The sequence below is a fragment of the Sphaeramia orbicularis genome, chromosome 13 (genome assembly GCF_902148855.1).
Source record: "Sphaeramia orbicularis chromosome 13, fSphaOr1.1, whole genome shotgun sequence".
Lineage (NCBI taxonomy): Eukaryota > Metazoa > Chordata > Actinopteri > Kurtiformes > Apogonidae > Sphaeramia > Sphaeramia orbicularis.
Genome location: NC_043969.1, coordinates 1,378,381 through 1,403,893, shown reverse-complemented (window position 1 = coordinate 1,403,893; position 25,513 = coordinate 1,378,381). Strand labels below are relative to the sequence as shown.

The 25,513-nt window shown below is 38.1% G+C and overlaps 1 protein-coding gene across 5 annotated transcripts in view; it reads right to left on the bottom strand.

Annotated features, from left to right (window-relative positions):
• Positions 1-25,513, bottom strand: part of bcas3 (BCAS3 microtubule associated cell migration factor) — a 521,508-nt gene that overhangs the window by 460,197 nt on the left and 35,798 nt on the right. For all 5 annotated transcript variants that reach the window (XM_030152118.1, XM_030152121.1, XM_030152122.1 and 2 more), the window contains exon 7: positions 22,669-22,741. In XM_030152118.1, the coding sequence (XP_030007978.1) occupies positions 22,669-22,741 (73 nt within the window). The remainder of the gene's footprint in view (positions 1-22,668; positions 22,742-25,513) is intronic.

Sequence of the window (25,513 nt, the reverse complement as noted above, 5' to 3'; positions counted from 1 at the left end):
AAGCACAAACAAGTCTCCATCCCCATCTCATGATAGCGTCATCATGCTCCACTAAAAACACACATACAGGATTTAACACTAGAGAGGATTTTTTTTTCTTAACACAAAGACAGAAAAACACGCCCAAAGATCCAAGAAGAAACAATGGCTGCAACAATAACCAACAACTATCCTGATGACTGACACTGGAGCTAAACCAACAGGGAGTGTACTGTATGTATCACACTTACTGCACTCATACACTGGATGGCTGTTTCCTAAGCTGGTGGATAGACAGCAGCGGTGCCGAGTCAGGGCTGTCAAACTCATTTTAGTTCAGTTCCACATTCAGCTAAATTTGATCTGAAGTGGGCCGGACCAGTAAAATAATAACATAATAATATATAAATAATGTCAACTCCAAACTTTTCTCTATGTTTAAGAGTGAAAAAAGTAAATTTACATTATGAAAAGGTTTACATCTACAAAGTATCCTTTCAAACAATGTGAATAACATGAACAAACTGAAAAAATGAATGTAATTTTAACAATATTCTGCCTCAGTTTATCATTTTACACATGTATATTATAATGTACAGATCACAGTGAATCTACAAACACATAAAACATTTAAAATAACAGAATCTTGTTAAAATTGTACTCACTTCTCTTAAGACATTTCAGGTTGTTCATATTTGTTCAGGTTATTCACATTTTTTGAGAAATTATTCTTTGTTTTAGTGTGAATACATGAAAATATTTACATTTACAAAGAGAAAAATTTGGATTTGTCATTATTTCTATGTTATTATGATAGTATTTGACTGGTCCTGCCCACTTGAGATTGCATTGGTCTGAATGTGGAACCTGAACTAAAAGGATTGTTAATATCTTAGTGTAATTTTTGCATTTCACAAATTCATCCAAATGGCCGGACTGGACCCTTTGGCGGGCCAGATTTGGCCCCCAGGCCGTATGTTTGACACCTGTGCCTTAGATGTTGAAGTCTTAGCCAGGAAACCAAATACTGTCCCAGGCCTGTGTATGTGTCGTTCTTTCTGTGACAGCGCCTTCCTTGGTTCAGTCTCTGTGAATGCTTACTGCAGAAGATGAAAGAGATGTCAAAGTAAAAAGAAAAGTTCAGAAAAATTCCTGACTCAGTTTTCCATCTTAATCAGGCAGGTCTGATAGTTGACGGCGCCGTCAACATTTCAAAGGACCTCATGCTACGAGCATGACTACCATTACCAATCAAGAGTACAGGAATTAAGATTAATACAAAAATTTCACTCGATGATAATTTACTTTCAGGCGGCTGCATCATCGATTTCAGCATTAACAGAGTCCGATCAATCCAATTCAAAGCTCTATCCCGAAAAATGGGCCTCTGGAATTGATTCAAAGGGACAATGATAACCCACTATTATAGAATCAAAATGGCACAGGGTTCAATTGTTTTGCTTTTGCAGTATTTTAACAAATGACCCAGTTCTAATGGAGGCAATGCGGGGTCAGATGTAATAAGATTTCCTGATGGCGGGGACGTTGGGGCGTAGGTTGAAAGCAAGGCTAAATCACAATTATCGTTATGGATCATGGCGGGATGTCAGTCCTTGCACATGTTAAGGTGACGCCGAGCACCATTCCCCAGCTCAGTAACAGGCCTATTATGATGGCCCTATTAGATCAATGTGTCAATTACTATTACTCAAACTGGCCCTTGGGTCTGAAAGGATACAAAATGAGGGAGATGGAGGGAAGGAGGCTTGGCTCATTTACTTCCTCTGATAGGACAAGAAGCTACGCCAGAAATTAAGGAGGAAATGGAGTGGCCCTGCCAGCTACAATGCAAACTGCAAACACAGGACTGTAATAAAATATCACCAAAGAAAACATGAAAAACTACATTTCAAATATCAACTGTCACTGCAACACAGAAAGCCATAAAAATGACACTGAAGGCCTATCAAATAGAAATAAGTTTGTATAAAACTCCAACATCCAAATTCTTATTTTGCTAATTTTACCAAAACAAAATCATTGTGGAGATTGCAGATATACTTTTTAAGACAAATTTCAAAACACAGCTGGGAGTTTCAATCCAAACTATTTTAAAATATGAAACAGAAGTACCAGAGGTTCATGGGAAATGTTTTTACCACCATTGCCAAATGAAAATCTATCATGGCTCTGGAAGAAATCATACTGGCGTTGTGTTAAATTACATTTACTTATATTTGCTATACTATATTGAAATTACAGAATTATACAATGTGTTCAATTTTATTTACATTCCATTTAATGCCATATATCCATGTAATGTCATTTCAAGTCAAATATAAAGAGGATGCGTTGCTAATGAAAAGTTACCAAATGAATGGGTCCTTACACTGCATCAACTTTCACATTTCCCTAAACGTTGCTAAAAAAACAGGTAAAAAGTAAGCATACAAGTCAACTAACCACAGGCCTATTCATTTAAACATTTTAAAGAAGCAATACATACAGCAGCAGCTGGCTAATTTTGTTCATCAAAGGTCAAACTAAGGGGTCTGCAAGGTCGGTACAGGTCATTAGGATGGAATTCTTGAATGTATCCAGTCAGTTTTGTGATAATGTTCCCAACAGTGTTAACATTTTCTTTGACATAAAGGTCAAAAGGTAGAAGATCCCTCACTGCGCTGAATTTCATACATACATACTGTCCCACATCCATACCAGCAACACCACTGTCAAGTTTGCTGACGACACCACTGTCATTGGACTGATTAAAGATAACGATGAGTCAGCCTCTAGGGAGGAGCTCCAGCATCTGTGGCGATGGTGTGTCAACAATAACCTGGACCTAAACACATCCAAACCCAAGGAGATGGTCATGGACTTCGGGAGATCCAAACAAACTGAGCCCTCCCCCCTCAACGCCGATGGAGAGGAGGTGGAGAGGGTGGAGAACTTCAGGTTCCCTGGAGTCCACATCTCAGTCGACTTCATCTGGTTCATGAACATCTCTCACCAAGTGGAAGCTCCGTCAGGCCAGCCTACCCCAACCCCTGTGAACCAACTTCTACCGCTCCCCCATCCAGAGCACAGGTGTCAAACATGCAGCCCAGGGGCCAAATCTGGCCCGCCAAAGGTTCCAATCTGGCCCGCAGGATGAATGTGCAAAGTGCAAGTTAGGGCATCAAAGTCAAAAATAGTATCATAATAACCTATAAATAATGACAACACCAATGTTTTCTCTTTGATTTAGTGCAAAAACATTAAATTATGAAAATGTTTACATTTACAAACTATCCTTTAACAATAAAATGTGAATAACCTGAACAAATATGAACAACCTGAAATGTCTAAAGAAAATTAAGTAGAATTTTAACAATATCCTGCTTGTTACTAAATGTTTTGTGCCTTTGTAGATCTGATCTGTAATGCATATGTATAAATGATAAGTCCAGGCATAATATTGATAAAATTGTACTTATATTTCTTAACAAATTCCATTTTTTTCAGGTTATTCACATCCTTTTGTTTGGATAGTTTGTAAATGTAAATATTGGCATAATTGAATGTTATTTTTTGCACTAAAACAATTTGGAGTTGTCAATATTTATTGGCTATCATGCTATTATTGTACTGGTCCGGCCCACTTCAGATGAAATTGGGCTGAATGTGGCCCCCGGAAGAAAATGAGTTTGACAGCCCTGATGCAGAGCCTCCTGACCTACTGCTGCACAATGTGGTTCAGCTGCTGTACTGCAGAGGACAGGACGGACCTGCAGCGAGTGGTGGGCGCAGCAGAGCAGGTGATCAGGACAGTACCCCCCCCAGACTCCAGCAGAAAGCCAGCAAAATCATCAAAGACCCCTCACACCCTGGACACCCCCTATTCTCCCCCCTCCCCTCCGGGAGGAGATTCAGGACACTCAGGAGTAAAACAGACTCGAGCAGTTTTTATCCACAAGTGGTTAAATTCATTCCAAAAATGTTCACGAGGGTGAAAAATACGTTTTCTGTGTCTTGTTTCGTTTCTTTGTGTCCTTCTTGTGACAATAACAGCAGCCATGTGTGCGCAATTACACATCCAAACCGTTTGCACCTCCCTTTGAGACGTGTTAAATACAGACGCACTTTCTATGAGCAAAATTGCTTTTGGGTTTGACAAATCACTTTGCGTGTGCTAAATTAATATATTTGCATTTTCTCCTCCCACCACACACACAATTGCATGTAAATGCTTTATATTGCATATTCATAGCAGCAAATGTGCTAACTGGATGCAGACGCGCTATTTTGCACCTTTGAAAGATGCAGCCCTTAGTGCGCACTGTTAGTAAATCAGTTTGTACATTTTTTTGTGTGTGCAGTGAGTTTGCACAGGTTTTTATACACGCAAACCTTTAGTAGATCTAGCCCTAAGTGTTTTTGCTGCTATCAGAACAGAACCGCTAAACTACTTTTCATTGTTCCTGTGACAGTGGCAATAAAGATCTATTCTATTCTATTCTATGGTCAACCTCCTGTTTTAACAGTCACAGAGACACACAGTTCACAAGGAGTCATCCCCTGGGACAGTCTACACAAAATCACAGTCCAGTTCAGCTTACATTTACTACTGTAACACTACACAAAAGAACCAAACCTGAGAAAAAAGGCACACACATTTAACCAGAGCTACAATCACAGAGGAAAATACTCAAGACCCTTCAATGTCCTTAATCTGAGACTAAACCATTAATTTTACCAAAGCGGTATAAAATACGGTCATAATGGTCACATTGAGCTTCTCATACCTTCAGTCAAGTGACTATCTTTGTTAAAAAAGGTTATGATGATCATTAGAATATGAGCAGTGGTGCTAAAAAACTTCAAAAGAGAACATAATATAGTGTGTAGTTATAACGGAAGAGCTCCAAAAGTGGACTGGGCAAGAAAGACCTTGATGTAAAAGAGGTCTAGATTTTTCTCTTCCTCAATGTCAGGTTAATAGATTGCTTGCTATAAATCCAGTGTGCACACACCTTCTGAATGCATGTCCTGGGGACTGGTCATAAAGTAAAGCCTAGCTGTGTGGGATATTCCATCCCTGTGTTGTTCTGAACCATATCTGGAAAACCTCCTCATCCGAACCCTAACCAACTACGTGTGACTTTTAATTTTAGATTTAGTTTACAATGGTCATTAAGGACCATTATACAGGGCGCATGTCTCATTATTGTGCCATCATTATTAATCTAGTCTGTACTTCCTCTTTGATGAAATACATTGACATCTGTTATTTTAATTTTCCAAGCTGTGCTTATTCTGTGATCATTTTCCCTCTGGCTGAAGAATCTGCACACTTTCAGTGTACCCGCATCTTTTTTATGAATGTGAACCAAACCAGGGGATCAAAACCACAAGATTTCATGTGGTTGTGGAAAGCAGAGATGGAAACCTGAGGGTGAATTAAAAAGCAGGCAAATAAATTCATTTACAAGGAAGGAGGACGTCACCACATTTCCAAATGGTGCAAAGTTTTACAAGCTCCCCAAATACGAACAACAATTACACGCTGTGGAAATGCTAAACAAATACAACCTCGGTTCAGGAAATCGAGGTTGGCTCTGCTGAACGGGAGAAGCCCGACGCTCTAAGTGGAGACGGCTAAAAATGGTATTTCCACTGGGATTCAACTGATATGGGCTTTTGATTTCTGAAGCCAGAAATTTTAGATGATGATTGCCAATATACAGCAGATACATGTTGGCAGATACAATATACAATATCTGCCAACGTTCAACAAAGACCAGAATTTTATTCCTGGCAAGATATGAAGGTCTCAGCTTTCAAACAATGTGACAAACTCTGCACTGCAGCAAAGAAGCAAACAACGCCACTGTATATTATCCAGATCCTGTACATCACTGTAACCCCGACTTCCAAATATAAAATTAATGACAGACTGCTCTGAGATGAATGGCTTGTGCAACACGTTGTGCTGCTTAGATCAACTCAAATACTGAGTGGAGTTTATGCTAATTGTTAACAGCTAATCCTAAATATTAAAAAACAAATCCTATGTCAGTGTTCTGCTACAACCACAAGAAGACATACGTTTTTCAACCTTTCAAACAAAAGAAAAAGTTTGAACTGTTTATTTTCTCTATAAATATTTCTCTCTGGATCTGCAACTAATAGCTTTATTACTGGTTAATTAATTTAGATTACTTTACAACATCAGAATATAATTGCAATAATCATTGTTGATTTTCCTAATCCAAAACTGATGTGTTTCAATTAGGTCTGGAATTTAACAGTCTACAGCTGAAATATTTCCTTTACAGTGATGTCAGAAAGAAAAAAAAATAAAAACACATTCACCAACAATATTTTGCCAAAATAGTGTCTTTTGTTAGATTTTTTTGGTGTTCTGTTAAAAAAAAAAAAGTAGGTGGCGAAAACATGACAAAATACCAATCACTATACATTAAATTTAGATATATTGCAGTACGGGTAGACTGTACAATATTTATTATACTAGTATTATTTGCAATATGTGTTTGTTCATTACAAGACACAAAAAAATAACCAATCAGTGTTTACCAGGGATTTATAATCACCTTTTTCATATCACTTACTGTAGCTGTGAATCTTTTGTCAAACCAGGTTACCTGAAAGAAATTCTAGTTTTGTTCAAGTTTCTTGCTGACACAGGCTTCATGTAAAAATGGATTTCAAACAGCACGCCTGTGGTGCACTGGTGGCCAAAACGTGACCTGTTGTATATTTTGGATTCAGGCTCAGGGAAACCAAACAGAGAGGTCACTGTTCAAAATGCGAGTCACTACATCATGTGGCACCACTACAAATTTGTATCAGCACCTTAAACAACACAGAGTAAATTAAGATGAATACATGACAGTGAAATCCCAAACCATTAAAGAAACAGCGAAACGCCAATCTCTCATCCAAACAAAACACAATTACAGATGTGTTTGCAAATGTTACGGTATGCAGGTCTCCACAGAGATATAAAGAAATCACCATCTCCATGAAGCAATTTTAATGAAAATTTGTTTTTTTGTTTTTTTTTTTATTTTACTTACTGTACTTTCTGGACTATAAGCCGCTACTTTTTTCTCGTTTTGAACCCTGCGGCTTATACACTGATGCAGCTCGAGTATAGATTTATACGGGTTAACAGCCACCAGGGGGCGCTCTAGCAGGAAGTGCAAAAGTGAGACAGACAGGTGGAAGAGGTGATGAAGAGGAGGAATTTTAAGCGTAACTTTGAACAATGATTTTGCGTGTCATGCACAAACCTTCATCATGGAAAACACACGAAGAAATGCAAATTTTGCAGTTTTTAAGTTAAAAGCAATCGATGTGTCTGTAAAGAAGGAAATAGAGCTGCAGCACAGAAGTGCCATTGAGCAACAACGGAGAAGAGATGTAGAAGGAGTGTGACGGCGCCTTTGAGGATGTTCAACTCCAACACTGAAGAAGACGACTGCAGTGGTTTAATGAGCAGAAGGAAGAGGAAGAGACAGATCAATGATTTTTGTGGGTTTTTGAACCAGCCTGTTCCTGCTGTTTTACTGCCGTGTTACAGACACTGTTTGGAAAACAGCAGTTAAGGTATGGAAATAAATATTTAAATCATCTGTCTGTTTACCATCTTTCTGTGTAAATATCTCATGTCACAACGTGGACACCTGCGGCTCATAGTCAGGTGGGGCTTATATAAGTACGGTAGTTGGGAAGACTGAGACTTTTAAAAGAAGGAAGCCATAAAAATGACACTGAAGGCCTATCAAATATAAATACATTTGTATAAAACTCCAACATCAAAATTCTTATTTTGCTAATTTTGCCAAAACAAACTCATTGTGGAGACTGCAAATATATTTTTTAAGACAAATTTCAAAATCCAGCTGGGAGTCTCAATCCAAACAATAATAAACTAGAAAAGCACTCGGACAGCGCAGACCTCCACCAAGGCAGATCAGCCCCCCCCCAAATGACCAGCAAAATTTCATCATTCCTTGTGCCAGTATCAACATTTCCTGAAATTTTCATCCAAATCTGTCCAGAACTTTGTGAGTTATCTTGCACACAGACAAACAAATAAACAAACCAACGCTGGCAAAAACAGAACCTCCTTGGCGGAGGTAATAATAGAATTATACAATGTGTTCAATTTTATTTGCATTACATTTAATGCCATATATCCATGTAATGTCATTTCAAGTCACCAATAAAGAGGATGCATTGCCACTGAAAAGTTACCAAATGAATGGGTCCTTACACTGCATCAACTTTTACATTTCTCTAAATGTTGCTGAAAAAAACAGATAAAAAGTAAGCATACAAGTCAACTAACCACAGGCCTATTCATTTAAACATTTTAAAGAAGCAATACACACAGCAGCAGCTGGCTAATTTTGTTCATCAAAGGTCAAACTAAGTGGTCTGTGAGGTCGGTACAGGTCATTAGGATGGAATTCTTGAATGTATCCAGTCAGTTTTGTGATAATGTTCCAAACAGTGTTAACATATTTATCTGACATAAAGGTCAAAAGGTAGAAGATCCCTCACTGCACTGAATTTCATACATACTTACTGTCCCACATCCAAATCACCATCTCCATGAAGCAATTTTAATGAAAATTTTACTTTGTTGGGAAAATTGAGACTTTCAAAAAATATATGATACACGTAGATGCAATTAATGTAATCCAAAGGGTTTGAGAAGAAACTAAATTTCTGTGACCCCTCTTAGCTCTGTTTTTAGGTTTAAAAAATTTTGCTTGTGAAGGAATATTCTGGCCAATCACAGGTGTTTTCAGAGAGGGGGAAGGTAGAAACATAGGACTGACAGATGAAATGACCAATCCCAGTCAAGTCTTCATATCTCTACTGTACAGATTCTGTAACTCCCACTTTTTTACCTGTTTTTTTTTTCCTGGTGTAGCTTTCAGCTTGAATATACTATCAAAACACAAATAAAAACAGATATCCAATTATGAGTAATATTATATGGTACATGACTGCTCTGACTGTCAACTTTGTAAGATCTCACGTGGGTTTGGGATGCCACACAGAGTGTAACACATGATGGACAGGATACACACATTATGTTGTATAGTTGAAAATTAATTTTAGACCAAGCAGAAGTCAGTGAATGATAAATCAATGGCCAAAAACAATCCTGCATTACTACAGAGACTGATTTGCGTTCCAAATAATCTCAAAATTCCACTTCCAAATACATTAGATTTTGGTCGGTAGACGGCATAACAGTGGAGAGACAAAATAAAAGTTGTATGCAAGCTGTGCTCGGAAAAACTAGACTTTAACCTGCACACCCTCAGATAATATGGGAGTGCAAGTGTATTCTTTATACTGGGGGGGGGTTATTTCAGGAAAATTTTCAGATTCAACTTTAGCCCAGATTTTCTAATGCTCCCATGTCTTGGGAATGTAAAAATGTGAATAAAAATTCAAATCAAGCCCCAAAACCCCCCCTACCCTGAAAATTACTTTTTCAACACTGAAAACATGGGGTTTTTGCCAACTCTCAAACCGTCTTCACTTTTGATGAAGTACAATGTGTCAATCTGCTCATGCTGGGCCCTAAATGGTTTTTTGTGAGACATGTCATGTCTTCAGAGTGCTTTGCACTACAAAAAGTGTAGTGTCAAGGTCCAGTTACAGGTCAAAGGTCAACCAAATGGTCCAAAATGCATATTTGATTTAATGTGGGTTCTTCCAAATGTTGGGCTCAGGTTCTGTCCTCAGAACACATCTACTGACCACAAACAACCTCCATTCAATCAGACACATTCAACACAACTGTTTCCTCATGTGTTCTCCATACAGACATGTCACAAAGAACAGACGGTCGTTTCACATGACTTTGCAGTTTACATGTATATGTGCTGTTGTGGGCGACACAGCGGTGCAGTGGATAGACCTGGTGCCTCACAGACAGAAGGTCCTGGGTTCCACTCCAGAGTTTGCATGTTCTCCTCGTGTCTGCGTGGGTTCTCTCTGGTACTCTGGCTCCTCCCACCATCCAAACACATGCACTGATAGGTTAACTGGTTAATCTAAATTGCCCATGGGTGTGAATGTGAGAGTGATTGTTCGTCTCTATACGTCAACCCTGCAATGAACTGGTGAAATGTTCATTCATTCATTTTTTCAGAAAATGAATGAATGAATGAAGTGTTAGTGATTCCCACCAGAATGTGTGCTAGTGTTTCCCACCACACTAATGGTGGCAAATTCAAATGGAATGTATATGTTGCAATATTTTGTCTCTAATGTGTCTTTAAAGGGCCAAAGGCCTTGGGGGATCCCACCAGGAAACCAGAGGGAACAGAACTGAGGACAGATTTGATAAAATGTTGAAAAGGTATGAATTTTTGAAAAAACTAGGCATTTTAGTGACCTTTAACCTACAACAAGATCATTAAATGGCCCATAATGAACATATTTATACATTGCACTGGACAAAAGAGTGGAGACGCTGTGAAAGTTGCGATTTTCAGAGTTAAAAAAGTAATTTTCAAGGTGGAGGGTTTTTGGACGAAAATTTCAAAAAAAAAAAATACACAGGAGTGCTTAGAACATCTTGTTGCACCAGAAAATCAGGACTAACATGGTATTTGATATTAAGCCCCCCCCCCCATTTATACCATGTAGACTTCACCACAACACCAGCGTATGTATCATTATCAAAATAAATCTACTGCCAGTAATACACTGACATAAGAAACATGGAGTAATCACAGCACAGCTCGCTAGGAGTATCTGTTTAATAATGTGTGTGTCTAATGGGTATACAGTGCGTCATTTAAAAAATATGGTTAAATAAACAAACATCTATATTAACATTTAAAACATATCTATATCAGTATGTTTTAGACTGCTGTTGTATGGACAAAATGTGCAAAAATAAACATTCCAATAGTTCGAATTAGTCTGAATTTTTGAAAAGAATGATTAAAATGTCAATATCGGCCAATTTTGTCACCACTAGTGGTTGAAATCTGTACTGTTCTTATGCTATTTTAAAGTGGTGTAAGATATTATAAAGCAGTACTAGTTTATTAAATTCTGTGATGTGGTGTTTGTGTTTGTTGAAATGAATGGACAAGAGGAGGAGCTTCTTAAGGAGCACTGAATGGAAGGGAGTGTTTGGGAGTGGGTTCTAATGAAAATTTTATCAGGAATCACTGCTGCACCTTTATTTTTGTACATTTTAGTTCACTTTCAAAATCAACTGTCTGTAAATTTCCCGAAATAACTAAGCAAGCACATAACCATGGAACCGTTATCATTTAACAACTACAACACTGTAAAGAAAGGTTGTATCCTGACCTTTTCATCCGATGGTGCAGCTCTGGTAAAAACCAAAAGAAAGACTTTATTGCAACATTCTTTCGCTCACTCTGACACTGTTATGTTTTTGTTTTTCACTCCTACTCCCCTCATTCTCAGCTAAAACTCAGCCCCCGCATACACAACAAAAGCTGGCCACATCAGAGCCCACTGGGGGCCTGGAGGGAGCAGCAGTGATTCCGGCAAGCTGCGGGCATTAGCAGGAAAGTAATTAGGGTAAAAAGTTCAGCCACAGCTCCATGTCTGCAGATCTGCCAGAAATACATTTCCACATTGTACATAAAACGGTTAACATTTTGGGAACACGCTGGCCAATTGTCATGCGTGCAGACTTTTCTTCATAGCTGTTATTGATGGTAATAAAAACATAACACTATATTTTAAACCCGCAACAACATTAACTTGATTTATTTCTGATAGTAGAAAAAAGGTAAAATGGGAGAAAAAAAATGTGCTTTGCAACTATAGACACTATCCACAAATAAGCTGAAAAATCAACAAGGGGCTTTATGTAGATGTAGTGGATAAATCCAGTTTTCACCCCGTTCTTTTGACAGGAGTAAAGTGGATATTAATATTCATTACCTAAACCATAGCTTGTATTAGATCCAATTTTAGCCATTTTAGCCTTTCGTGCCAGTTTTCTGTCCAACTTAAGTGTAAGCACTTGACACAAGAAACATCTGGTCATGGAGTCATTCTTTCTTCTTTTTTCCTTTCAGCTCTGACATCTAAAATGCGTTGACTTTGCCTTATATCTGCTTATGCATAATGATTCGTGTTAAGAGGAAAAGCTTGAAGGAAATTTGAAGCCACGAAATGATATTTGCGTACTTTAATGCTAAGAACCCTAAGTGCTTTTGTAATTAATAATTCTAGCCTTGAAAACTAATTTCATAGCCTTAGCAACAATAAGACACCGACCATTAAGCGCTGCACGTGTCCAGCTGAGGATGTTTGTATCCTAATGTTCCATGGCTCATAGTATCAGCTTGCTAACCATATCCAACAACTTTCTGACAGCTTTCAACATAAATCTGATCTGATCTTGTAAAAAAATACAGCTAAGTTTGGCAGAGAGGAGCAGATGGACAGACATGGAACAAGGTAAACATGAAATCAGAGCATTTGTTTAGCCTCAGAGTCCTTACTCCCACAGGAGGCAGCAGAACAATATGTTGTATTTTCCAGGTCTGAAGTTTGATCAGCAAAATATTAAAACTTCAGAAAATACAGATTTTAGCACTTAAGCAGATCATGTACTGTATACACTAGGGATGCACCAATACCACTTTTTTCCAGACCGAGTACAAGTACTTACATTTGAGTACTTGCCGATACCGAGTACCAATACAAGTACTTAATAATCCCATTCCAGTTGTTAGTTCCTTTTGTAAATGTGCTTTATTGTCGTTGTCATTAGTCTGACTGGAACAAAGTGCTGCTACTGACATTTAATGTGTTGGAAAGAGCGTTTGTCAATTAATCCACCAGGGGGCGCTGCTCTGAATTAACCATACTGGACAAATACCACAAAGAAGAGGAAAGTTTTTTGGGAAGAAGAAGAAAGTCAGTAATAATAAATATGGAGACGACAGAGGCAACACTAATCTGATACTAATATAGCGGTGTTTTTGCTGGTAAGGTTTAAAAGTTTAGCTTCAGCAGGAAGAGAAAAGAGAAATGAGACACAAGTTTGGTTTTCACTTCCACTGGCGGCGGACCACACCGCTCCATACCCCCATAGAATTATAAGTAGGACAGAAACCGGCCCAGCCCTGGGTAGTTGTCACAGGGCCGTAAGTGGTATTGGTGCAGTGGTAATGGATTACTTTTATGAGTACAAGTACAAGTACACACACTGAGTATCGTAGCCGATGCCCGATACTGGTATCGGATCGGTGCATCCCTAGTATATGCCCATATACCATAAGTGGGCAAAAGAAAAACATAAGTCAGTGATATATTGATGATTACCAACATACTGCTTTGGGTGTCAGTAAACCATAAATCTTTATGGAGTTTCAAATACTGCACTATTTGACTGATTTAAATTAACCATCTTGAATGCATCTTGCAATCTTACACATGACGCTGCATAATCACTTCAACTATCCACATCCTTCTATTAATTTATGACTCCTTTTATGTTAATCAAGTACATAAATGTCAGATTGTTAGTCATTCACTGTAACAGTGAGATCATCACCATTTGTATTTTGTAATGAATATTTGCATGAATGTAGTTTGAGTTAGCAATGATTTCCTACCATGGCAAACTTGATAAATACAGTCAAAGAACCACCACAGTTACTAAACCGAACTAATGATACATAAGCTTTCATCTCACATCTGACGTACATTACAATAGCACCACAATACTGTGTTTAATGTAAGAGGAAAAGGAAAGTTTAACCTCTAGTAAAATAAAATATTAATTGCTTTGACCATGGAGGCCTGGTTTAGGGAAAGGGTTTGTGGTAAAGGTTTGAAAAGTCATTACTAATCATTCAGCCTGTCGGGTGTGTTTATATGCGGCACTTCCAGTACTACTGAGTTTAATCTGACTTCCTATTTGAAGGGGAAAACTGGCGAGGCAGAAAAGATTTTCGACAGACATAAAACAGACATGCAAGTCAAAATAAACGCTGTAGAGTGAAGCCTGAGCCCCGCAGCACTGCCTATACACTGAATAAATGAGTGTGTGTGTGTGTGTGTGTGTGTGTGTGTATGTGTGTGTATGTGTATGTGTATGTATGTGTGTGTGTGTGTGTGTGTGTGTATGTGTGTGTGTGTGTGTGTGTGTGTGTATGTGTGTGTGTGTGTGTGTGTGTGTTGGGGGGGTAGGAGGAAGTGGAAGGCCAGATTACAGCCAGTCTTATTTCCACGCAGGGCCATGACAAAACGGACCTGGAACCATTTCATCAAACCCATTTTTTCAGGACAGAATACAATAATCTCCCCCTCTGACTGAAGGGAAAACTTGCAGAGACAGAAGCAGGGACAGAAGAAACTACTACTGTAACAGGATATATAATTTATTTTCAGAACATGTGAGACATTGATACAGCTCCACAACAAACCCCTGCTGCAGAGGGTTCTATGTTCTACAGACTGTGAAGCCCCTTCAGGCCAGTTGGTGATTTGTGATACTGTGCTACACAAACAAAAATGGCCTTGGTTCACTATTTGCAACTTCCTGACTAAAAAGTCAACTTTTACCAGAAGAAACCTTGAGTTACAGACAGCTATTCAAACACCGCACATCTAGAATATGCATGTGTGGCCTGCACAGTGGCTCAGATGGCGTGAGCGTGTGCACGTGGACAGGGTTGGTCATAATGTGACAGTGAAGAACACCATCCCTCATGGTGGATAAAAAGCATCACTTCTCCAAATCCCCTTAATCTGCTGGCTTGTTTTATACAAAAGCTTGATGATTTCCATTTAATACACTTTAGAAGACAGACACATCCGGTCCACAGAGAAAAACCTGTCATGAAAATGCAATGAAACACAAGGGCTTACAGCCACAATGGGCTTTCGCTATCAAATGTGTCTGTGTGGGATAAGTAGAATTTGCTGCTTGGAACCAAATACTTAATAGACTAACATAAAACGATGATTTTAATGTGGCCGTACTTTTATTAATGTGTGAATATAAGCAGCTATTAATGCAGGCATTCAGGCATAGGGAATGATGTCACCTGTGTTATGTTTTCAATATATTTAGATTTATTATATATGGCAATAGCAATTCCAGCATTTCCTTTCAACTCACAACTGTCGTGACTGTAGTACAGAAAAATATTAGTATGGTAGAAAACCATTAAATACATTCACATATGTAGTCACTTCTGACAATGACTGAAACAACTCCCTATATGAGGAGTGATTCTGATGTCACAAAGTTTATCTATTAAAAATGCAATGTAGAAAAGTTAGCAGAATGAAGGGCTATGCAATTACAGAACAATGTAATATTCAGAATTATATTTGTGTTAGTGTGATCACCATGTCGTTTTTTTTCCTTAGAAAGAGTTGTTTAAATCTACAGGGAATAGGCCTCCTTGTTGAGTCCCAAATGTCGCATCACCATGTTTCTACAACAGTTTCACTGTTCAGTACCAGATGTATTTGAGCATGGACTGGAGCTAATATTACCCAAACAAAAAGTCAAGAATAGACACTGGTTCTAAGAAGTGATTTTTTTACACCATGATGCTCACCAACAGTGGGAGAATTAGTTGGTTAGAATCAGCAATGTCACCACTAGAGGTCACAAAATGTCCCGCACCGACCCTTTAATGTCAAAATTTGGTATGCTACATCTCTGGAGTTCATTTTTAGCTTATCGGCCGACAGGTAGTAAGCTATTGTCGTCATGCGGCGTCCATCAGCGGTGTCTGTCGGCGTCGTCCGTTACAAAAATTTCAATCGTCTTCTTCTCCAAAACTACAATTCCAACTGACTTCAAACTTGGTATACAGCTTCTTTATGATGATGTCAACAAAAGTTAGTAAAATTATTTGGATCTGGATCTGATTCTGGATTTGGTGCCACTTTGAAAAATTTCCCCATTATAAGAGATAGGAAGTGGATGGATGCAATAACTCAGTAAATCTAAATGATATCAAGTGTAAATTTCTACAGTCCAGCCCTGATGGGGAGATGACCAAAACATAACGGCCACATGCTGAAGAGGGTCTTCTTCTGGATTCGGAACTTATGGAAAATTTAACACGGGCTCTTATGGGGAAAAAATTTCAATCGTCTTCTTCTCCCAAACTCCAGTTCTGATTGACTTCAAACTTGGTATACAGCTTCTGTATGATGATAAGTATCAATGATATCAAGTTGGAATTTGAATTTTTTACAGATCTGATTGGAATATGACCAAAACATGGGCTATTTCTGTAATATAACAAAAACACATAACTGGGTGGTAATAAGTGGCATCTGGATACATTTCCCAAAGCTTTTCATTTGGCCGGTAAGCTACAGGGCCATTGGTCCGATTTTTCCTGTTGGAGGGAGTGCGGTTCACTGGAGGCAGATCAAGCACATGTATTCTGCTCCTGTCCTGGTATTGTTGGCTTTTGGGGAGAGATGATTAAACTGATGTGTTCAGTTTTTGGTGTTCATTTTGATATGTCATTGGCTACTTTGTTTTTAGCATTAGGAATTATGTAAAAGTGACATGTATCTATTTAGAATACTGCTTGCCACAGGCAAAAAAGCCATCACCAAATATTGGGTTATAAAGGACCCTCCCTCAGTCTCCTTGGTGATGAAAATTGTCAACCAAATCCATTTAATGGAAATGATGACATATAATCTGCACCTACAACAGCACAAGGGTGTAAAGTACTGGAAAAAATGGGACTTTTTCATTCAATCTGTGGACAGTAAACAGTCTGTAAATGTCTGAATGGGCCTGGGACCATTTCTGTTTGTTTTGTGCCTCATATTAAAACAATAAAAAATAAAATACAAAAAAAAAAAAAAAATTGGCATGCTACAGTTAGAATTTGTGGGCTGCAGCATCAGTTCCAATAGTCCAAGCCACTGTTTGACCACTATCTATTCTGCTCCATCCTACTACTGCTACTGTCTGTCCTAGTGTAACCAAGGTGAGTTTGAATTGGGAAATAAACTCCTCTGTGTTTCATTGTTGGATAAGGACTCACTGATTAACATACACAAAACAAAAGAGTTTTGATGCATTTTAGGTGGTCTTTTTCTTTTTTTACTATACTGGTGTCTGAAATTCCACACTAACTTATCAATTAGTAAAATAAAATTATGTGAGCTTTTTAGATTAGATTAGATTAGATTAGATTAGATTAGATCAGATACTTTATTAATCTCACAACGGGGAAATTCAAAGGTCACAGCAGCAACAGAATAAAGTGCAAGAAAGCATGTGCATGCATAAAGACAGTGTGTCCAAAAGTGTAGTGTGAAACCAATAGTATGTGAATTTCACACTATTCCTAGGTTTCCAGGTAACCCATAATGCAATGCAGTTGTGAGAACAAACACATAATGGCATAAGGTGAACACAGCCCAGTAGCCGCTGGTCAGTAGTATGACTCATGTGCCGGTACAGTCTGTAGTTCTACACAGAGGCCGTTAGAGGTGAGATTGTCTGGTTACCACAGTCACATGACCCCAAATGGAAGAGGCTACACCATGAGCACTGTGTCCACAAATATGCATTCTACGTTTTACTTACACAAAAGTATGATGAACATTAGTATAGATCATACATATATAGTATAGAATTTTTGGATGAATCCTTTATTTTATTCAGTGAGTTCCACCCTATGTTTAGCATGTTTTACAATCTAATTTCATTTGGAGTTTATCACATGAACAGTTTTATTTTCAATCCTTTATTAATAATGTTATTTTATTCATGTCTGTTTCATGTTCTTCCAAATAAATATCATTATTATTACTTCTGACAAACACCTGACTGAGTAAATGCAACCCCCTTAGCTGGTTTTATAGAGTAAAAACAAATAAACAAACTGATCACATACTGTGTGTTGACAAATTGATGGCACTGAATTGATGTCACAAAGTATCATGTGACATACTGTACAGCAACACACAGAGCATCTAGAACGAGAGGGGAAAGATATAATTTTGTAGTCTATGGTGTAATGTTGCTAGAAAAGATACACTCTCAAAAATTACAAGCCTATTTATGTCTATCTATTCAATGAACATTCAAAATGTTCATAAAAATGTTTATGTAAAAATGGAATTTTTTTTTGTCACTTAAGTTTTTATCGAAGTTCTTCACACATTTTTGACAAAACAACAAAAAACAAAAAAAGAACAAACCAACACTGCTTGGTCGCATCACACATTCCTCAACACAGCCCTATCCAGTCTTTCCATCATAACCAGCTCTGTAAACAGTCCATTTATTCCACTTTTTGTCTATTTGTGCTTCCTGTTGTTGCAGTCTATGAGTCAGCCTTTCCATTGTATATATTCCATCAATACTTTCAATCCACTGGTCCTGTGTTGGTGCTTCTGTCTTTCCCCAGTTCCTTGTAATAGTTTTTTTGCAGCCACCAAAAGTGTCTTAACCAACTATATGTCGCTTCCTACTACATTTCTATCAGACAAGTTACACAAATACAGAACCTCGCAGCACATTGGAATCTCACACCCCATTATTTGTTTTAGTACTCCACACACCATTTCCCAAAACACAGTTATTTTATCACATTTCCAAGAAACATGTGTGTGATCTACATCAAATTCTGCACATTCCCTCCAACATTTCTGCTGTCTGTTTAAATTCTTACTTTTCTTCTTAGGTGTGATAAAGAAACGCGTCAATTTTTTCAAGGAAAAATCCCTCCAGATCCGTTTGGTGTGTAAAAATGGAATTTTACACCATCCCAGAATATCACGAAGGACAAAATAGTTATTCCTTGCTTACATCCAGCCTTGTCACAGGTGTGGCATCAAGGTAAAATTTTAGATATAATCATGACTGATAAAGAATCCAATCTTTCACCAGCATTTAGAGGTGATGAATTTACGGTATTTTGGTGTGTAAAGTGACCACAACAAGCAGCACTGTGGTTAGTTAGTCAGCCAAGTAGTACAAAAATGGCTGCAAAATGTGACGAATAAACTCTGTGACTCAGATTGCCAGTGCATCTGGCAGAAATAAGAAAACGCTTTGCCCGGATATTTTTTAAAGAGCCGTATCAGTTATTACAACACTGATATTTTTCCAAATTCACCTGACACACCTAGGAATATTTTGAGAGCGTGTAGATGTACCTAACTGAAAAAAAAAGGTGAAAATAAAACCCTAGGCATGCTTCCAGTTCTGACCACGCTTGTCTGTTTGTGGCTATGTCTGTACACATTTTCTTCCTGTGATATATTTACTGCAGACTAGACGCAGTATGTCACATTACTGTGGCTACAGTGGAATATACACCTTTGTTCCAAATGGCACAACAACAGGATCTTTAGAAATGCACTTGACATGACCAACAGTTTACCACAAGATTTGTCAAACACACTTCGCATACTTCACCGTTCCCTAACTAACACTTTAATGGTTGGAATACGTAACAATGTTCCAACCTAAAAAACAAAACAAAAAACAGATGAATCATAGGAAGAATAAAACAATTGTTAAAACTGAATTTGCAACTAGGTACCCCACTGAAAATAGAATATTAGAAATGGGATAAAAGTGTTATTATCTGTGGCACAAAGTTAAGCGAGTGGTTTGATTTTGCAGGACTGTGGGTGTCCGTGGTTGCAGCCGTGAACATATCGGTCCAGAATATCACAGCCACAAGCCCAAAAACAGCACATTCAGTAGTAATCTGCACACTGAAAGACGACTATACTGGTTAAAAGAAAAAAGGACCACATCCTCTCAGCATCTGGAGATGTTGTGAGGGGGTAGTTGGAGGTTGGAAATGTCACTGACGGTTCCCAAACCCGGGAGAACAAAGGACACTTATTCATCACTGAACTTTTGCCCAAGATGTGTACATGCACTCGAACACACACATACAGTTAAGTCTCCTCCATGTATAGCACATATGATTTACATTCATTCAGAAAGGGTGGCTTTAAATTTCTTAGGATTTTAATACCTGAGGAAGTAATGAAAATGAATGCAAATAATAACAACATCAAATAAGGAAGGGAAACACAAATCCTCGTCCAGAAATGTGAGCACACAACCCAAGGTCTGCAATGGCACCGGCATTTTTTTTTTAAGTCCTAAAGCCCACTGGCACTGCTGCAGAGAGTGAAAGGAATGTATATGTAGCTTTACTGTCAAGAAAATCACTGCATCCATACATTGTTTGGACTTAACGCATAATCCTTTCCATTGATAAAATTATGTTGAGTGTGCCTGGCTTGAAATCCACAAGTACAGGGCTTCAGCACACATGCTTTTTCCCTTCTCTGGTTTTCCTTTAATTTGCAAATCTTGTAATCTAAGCCTAGAGCTGACTGAACCAACTTCTAAACCAGCACCGCTGTAGTGGCCAAGGCTCCAATCTGTTTTCCATTTAAGTGTCAAGACAGCATCCTTTTTGGTGGTTAACAAAAGCTGTTATTTTAAAATGATTATATGCTAAAAATTGTGTGAGGACCTTTGTAAGTTTATGAACAGGACCAATGGAAAGTACTGCACTGTACCCGGAAGCCTTCTTCCTTCTCGTCTTTTGACCATAGTGTTATTTACCAAGCACTTCTTTAAGGGGAAGAACCAGGCTGTGCCATTCAGCCAGAGGTCAGGGTTTCTGCTTTTCAACACAGCACATGTTTTCAGCATTAGTGTCGAGCGACGCCTGGATGATTCGCCAAACCGTCAAAACTCTGCCTGTCTCAGTGTCAGTGAGGACATAGGAAAAGCAGAAGCAACTGCAGTGGCGTCAGAGAGACAGGGGCGGCAGGCCCTGGAAAACATCAAGAAGGTGGTCTCCATCAAGGCCCAGCTGAAGACAGACTTCCTTATTTCATTTCCCGGGGAGGATGTATTGAGTTAAATTTTGCGTTGTTCTGGAGCAGCAGTATAAGTATATGGAGGAGTGAGGGGTGGAAAAAAAAAAAAAAAAAAGAGGGCATGGAGTGGGTATGAAGAGGTGAGTGAAAAAGCTCTGTGGTCCTGTCTCATCTTAATTCACTTTCTTTCACTAAAGCAAGACATGACATTCCCCGTCTCAACTCAGAGAGTCCCGACGATCATCACATCTGTTTAATCTCCCTTCTGTCTGCCGGTGGGGCGTTCAGGTGCTGCTTGCATTCCAACCATAGTGCCACTAGGAATCCATGAATCACTCTTACAAAGCCCACATCACTAGCTCAACTGGATTCGGGTGTATGTGAAGGGTTCATAACAAAAATTTGGGAGTCCTTTGATGCCTCTTATTATTAACAGAAAATGACTTGCAGATGTTGGATTTGTACTGTGTAAAAAAACACTCACTTGTGTACTTTTTAAAAACAGCATGTAAAGAGAAGGGGTGATTCCACTAGCTTTAGTTTACTTCAGTGAACCAAACTGAGCAGAGTCCCTTGAACTAAGCTTTGTAACACTGAGCTACGTGTAATATTTCTGCACTGAAATATCTAAAAAGGACAAGGCCTATGCTAAACATTTTGTTGACATTTTTTAATTTCATCTAGTCAGTTTTGTCCAAAAAGGTCCAAATTCAAGATCCACAATTTTATTCAATGTAACAGCCATTTATTTTATTACAATTACTATTACTACTAGTTTGATTGAGAGACCTATAGTAATAGAAAGTGTCTGATTACCTTGATTGCCTGAAACATCCTGAAAGTCAGTAGGCAGGACTTGCACACTACTATTATATAGTGTTTTTGAAAATGAACATGTGGCTACAGAAAACTGTGCTGGTAACGGGTCTTGATTATGATCATCTTACATTATGTCACTGAAGAAGGTAGAATTTACATTTAAAAAAAATAGTGCATTTCCTTGTTTTGTTTTGTTTTGTTTTTTACCAGATATTTAAAATTTTGAAGCATTTACTTTCATTTACAGCCCCTTTACAGACGTCCCTGCCTTATTTTTTCGATACACTACACATCTTAGACGTTTACCACCGCTGGAGGAGAACGGCACACGCGTACAAGCACATAAATGTGTGCTTACTAAAATTAAGTTTGATTCATGACACATGGGTTCATACTACGCTCTGCTGCACTGACAGTTACAATGCCGTCAGTCAGAGCACAGCTTATTGTGTCTTTGTTATGATTATTCTGAGGGGACAGAAACTGGGGGGGCCTGGGCAGATAAAATGTATAGAATGTTCTTGTTTGCCATTTTATAATGAGAGGGATTTTAATTGGACCTAATCAATCCCAAATAACTGATGCATTTGGGTATGACTTCATTGGGAAAAGATATGTGTATCTTGTAAATGAAAGATGCACTTAATCTAAAACTAATATTTTCTGTTTCTATTTGAAAACCTCTACACTTGACTACGACCTTAGCATCTTCTAGTCTTAAAATAGCTACATATCAGGGAAATTTAAATTTGACTGCTTATTGTAATTAATTTGCGTACACTATACTTGGAAGAAGCTCATGTCTGATTAAAGATGTGCCAATGAGTGACTGTAGGTGCTGCAGTGATTAATACAACCAGACCTTTGGCTGTGACACAACTACAGTAGGATGAGGTAGAAAAACTGAAATAATCATCTAAGTGTAGAAGGAAGTAAAAAGGACATGTTGTTATTATTGACAGGTGAACTCACCCAGAGGATCCTGTGCTCTTGCAAACCCCCAGCAGGGGCCTCTTGTCAGCGAAACTGTCTGTCTTCAGAGGACCTAAGGAGGGAGATGAGTCAGACAGAGAGGAGCAGATGAGAAACAGAATGATCTGCACACAACAAAGACGCACATTCTTTAAACAAACATGTGAGGCCTCTAGTGCAGCCCACCCTCACTCCACAGGCAGGCTATTGCCATGACAGGAAACGTGCTTATTAAATTACTACTGTTGCCCTGTAATTTAATTATGGTCATGAACATTTTCAGATTTTTTTTCCCCCTTAAATGAGGGCTCATGTGCAAGTTCAGTCACTATCTCCCCTTAACAAGGCTTCAAACTGGATACATATACAGTATATTTCTGAGTTTTATAGAATTTGTAGTGAAAAATAAAATGAAAAGAAAATGAAGTGAAATGAAAGACGAAAAACAGCCAAGTAAATGACTGAACTGCAATAAGCAGAAGAAATCCCCTCAGTACTGCAAAAGGCAAGAAGATTTTTTTTTGTTTGTCGGCTAAAATTTCCTTAGGGGGTCAAATGAGTGTCCATTTTTGTAAAAAAAAAAAAAAAAAGTTGTCATAAATGCATAGAACTGTGTTGAAATAATGCTAATCCATTTGTGCACAGACTACTGATATTCTCTGACAGTGGAAGCTCTATTTTCATAAATATTGGATTTGGAATAGCACGTGGATGTGAAAACTTTTGCTGGTGGACGGACGTGACATTACCCATGATGCTCTGGTCAGTACCAGTACTTTATCAGGAATAAACTTCTAGACTTCCTATTGATAATTGTGCTCTTCTTCATAAATGTTGGTATTGTGGATCTAAAACAATCCCAGCTGACACAAAAACACTAAATGTGTCAGTGGACAGATGTGACATGGTTGTTGTGGATCCCATCATACTGATGCTCTGCAGCCATGTCAGCGTTTACACTAATGATCCCTGTGCAAAAACTAGGAGCACTATTATTTATTCTGTAGTTTATCATCAGACTAAAGAGGAAAGAACAATATAGAATTGTTATTTCTTTATAAAAATGCTTATTATTGTAAAACTGATGATGTAAACAGTGCTGTGTGCCATTCTTCATGTATGTATTGGTGGAACAGAAGCAGGATGGATCAGCACCATACTCCAGACTGAACCTGTACAAATAAAACATGTGATATGGAGGAGAGAATCTGGGAAGAAAAACTGGGGAATCTAAAAGAATAGAAGATTTGTTTTTCAGGTGAATTCAGTTCAAATAGAACTTGTCCATTTGTGACATGAAAATATAGCATTAATTGTGCTGAAATGGTTCATTTTTGAGCTGAAAACATAGTTCATATGAGCATCAACATGTTGAACAGAACTGAAATCCTGTACATTTGCAGAACTGTCATTTACCAACACAAAGTTCCTTTGGGGATTCACTTAGATTGATTTCTTATGCACAAAGAGAGAAATAAGACCTCTAAGCAAATTTTAGCCGAGTGAAAAATAAAATGAAAAGGAAATGAAATGAAATGAAATTAAAAAAGAACAGTCAAGTAAATGATTGAACTGCAACAAGCAGAAGAAATCTCCTCAGTACTGCAAAAGGCAAGAAGATGTTTTTTTTTGTTTGTCCATTTCTGTGTTTGCTTTTGTATTTCAGGGTGAAATTACAGCATGGTAAAACCCCAGAAGGCAAGTTGAAAAACTAAAAGAGAAACCATGTTGCATTAAGCGGACCGATCCCCATATTGTCCCTAATTGACTCATTTTTGCAGTGGGATGAAGGATCAGGCGACTGAGCGGATGGGGCTGCCTAGATTGAAGATGTTACCCTTTAGAGAACTGTAATTTGAGGCTTGACATTAATCAGCCCGAGTTCCTGCGGTGTGGCGTGAGAGCAAACGTGCCTTCCCCAGCAGCCTTTAACACTCCACACAGGGTGCTTTCTCCTTTCATGTTTCTGTCATCAGACGTCATTCGCAGTCAAGATAGTGAGCAGTACCATAAATATGACTCCTCGGTTTAGTGAAATGGCACATTCTTAAAATAAACTTTCTCAAAAAAAACTGCTACATTTGATAAATGAGGAGACTTTGATTAATGTAATATACTGTAATTGAAGCAGCATTAACTGGAGCTGCCTTCCATGTGGACTACTGCATATTTAAAAGTAAAAGTGAAGACAGATGCATTTATAGATAATGTTTCAAATGCATCTGCAGCTACAGGACTGCAGAATCACAGCCAAGTCGAACATTACCCCAGTGTCTATCCAGACTCATATGATACACGAAGAGGAAATAAAAAAATAAATAAAAACCTTTAAATTTAGATTTTGTTGAAACAGAAGTTCTCACTATACCAGGGCTCTCAAACTCATTTTCTTTCAGGGGCCCCATTCAGTCTGATTTTATCTCAAGTGGGCCGAACCAGTAAAATAATAATATAATAACCTATAAATAATGACAACTCCAGATTTTTGTCTGTGTTTTAGCCCAAAAAAAACCCATTAAATTATGAAAATACTTACTTTTATAAACTATGCAAACAAAAAAGATGTGAATAATCTGAAAAAACTGACATTTCTTAAGAAAAAAAAAGTGCAATTTTAACAATATCCTGCCTCAACTTCTCATTTGTCCATGTCCATTATGGATCAGATCTACAAAGACACTAAACACTGAGGAACAGGCAGAAAAGAGTTCAAACTGGGCTGAATTTTCTACAGACATTTCAGGTTGTTCATATTTGTTCAGGTTATTCTCATTTGATTGTTACAGGATAGTTTGTAAATGGAAATATTTTCATAATTTAATGTTATTTTTTTGCACTAAAACAC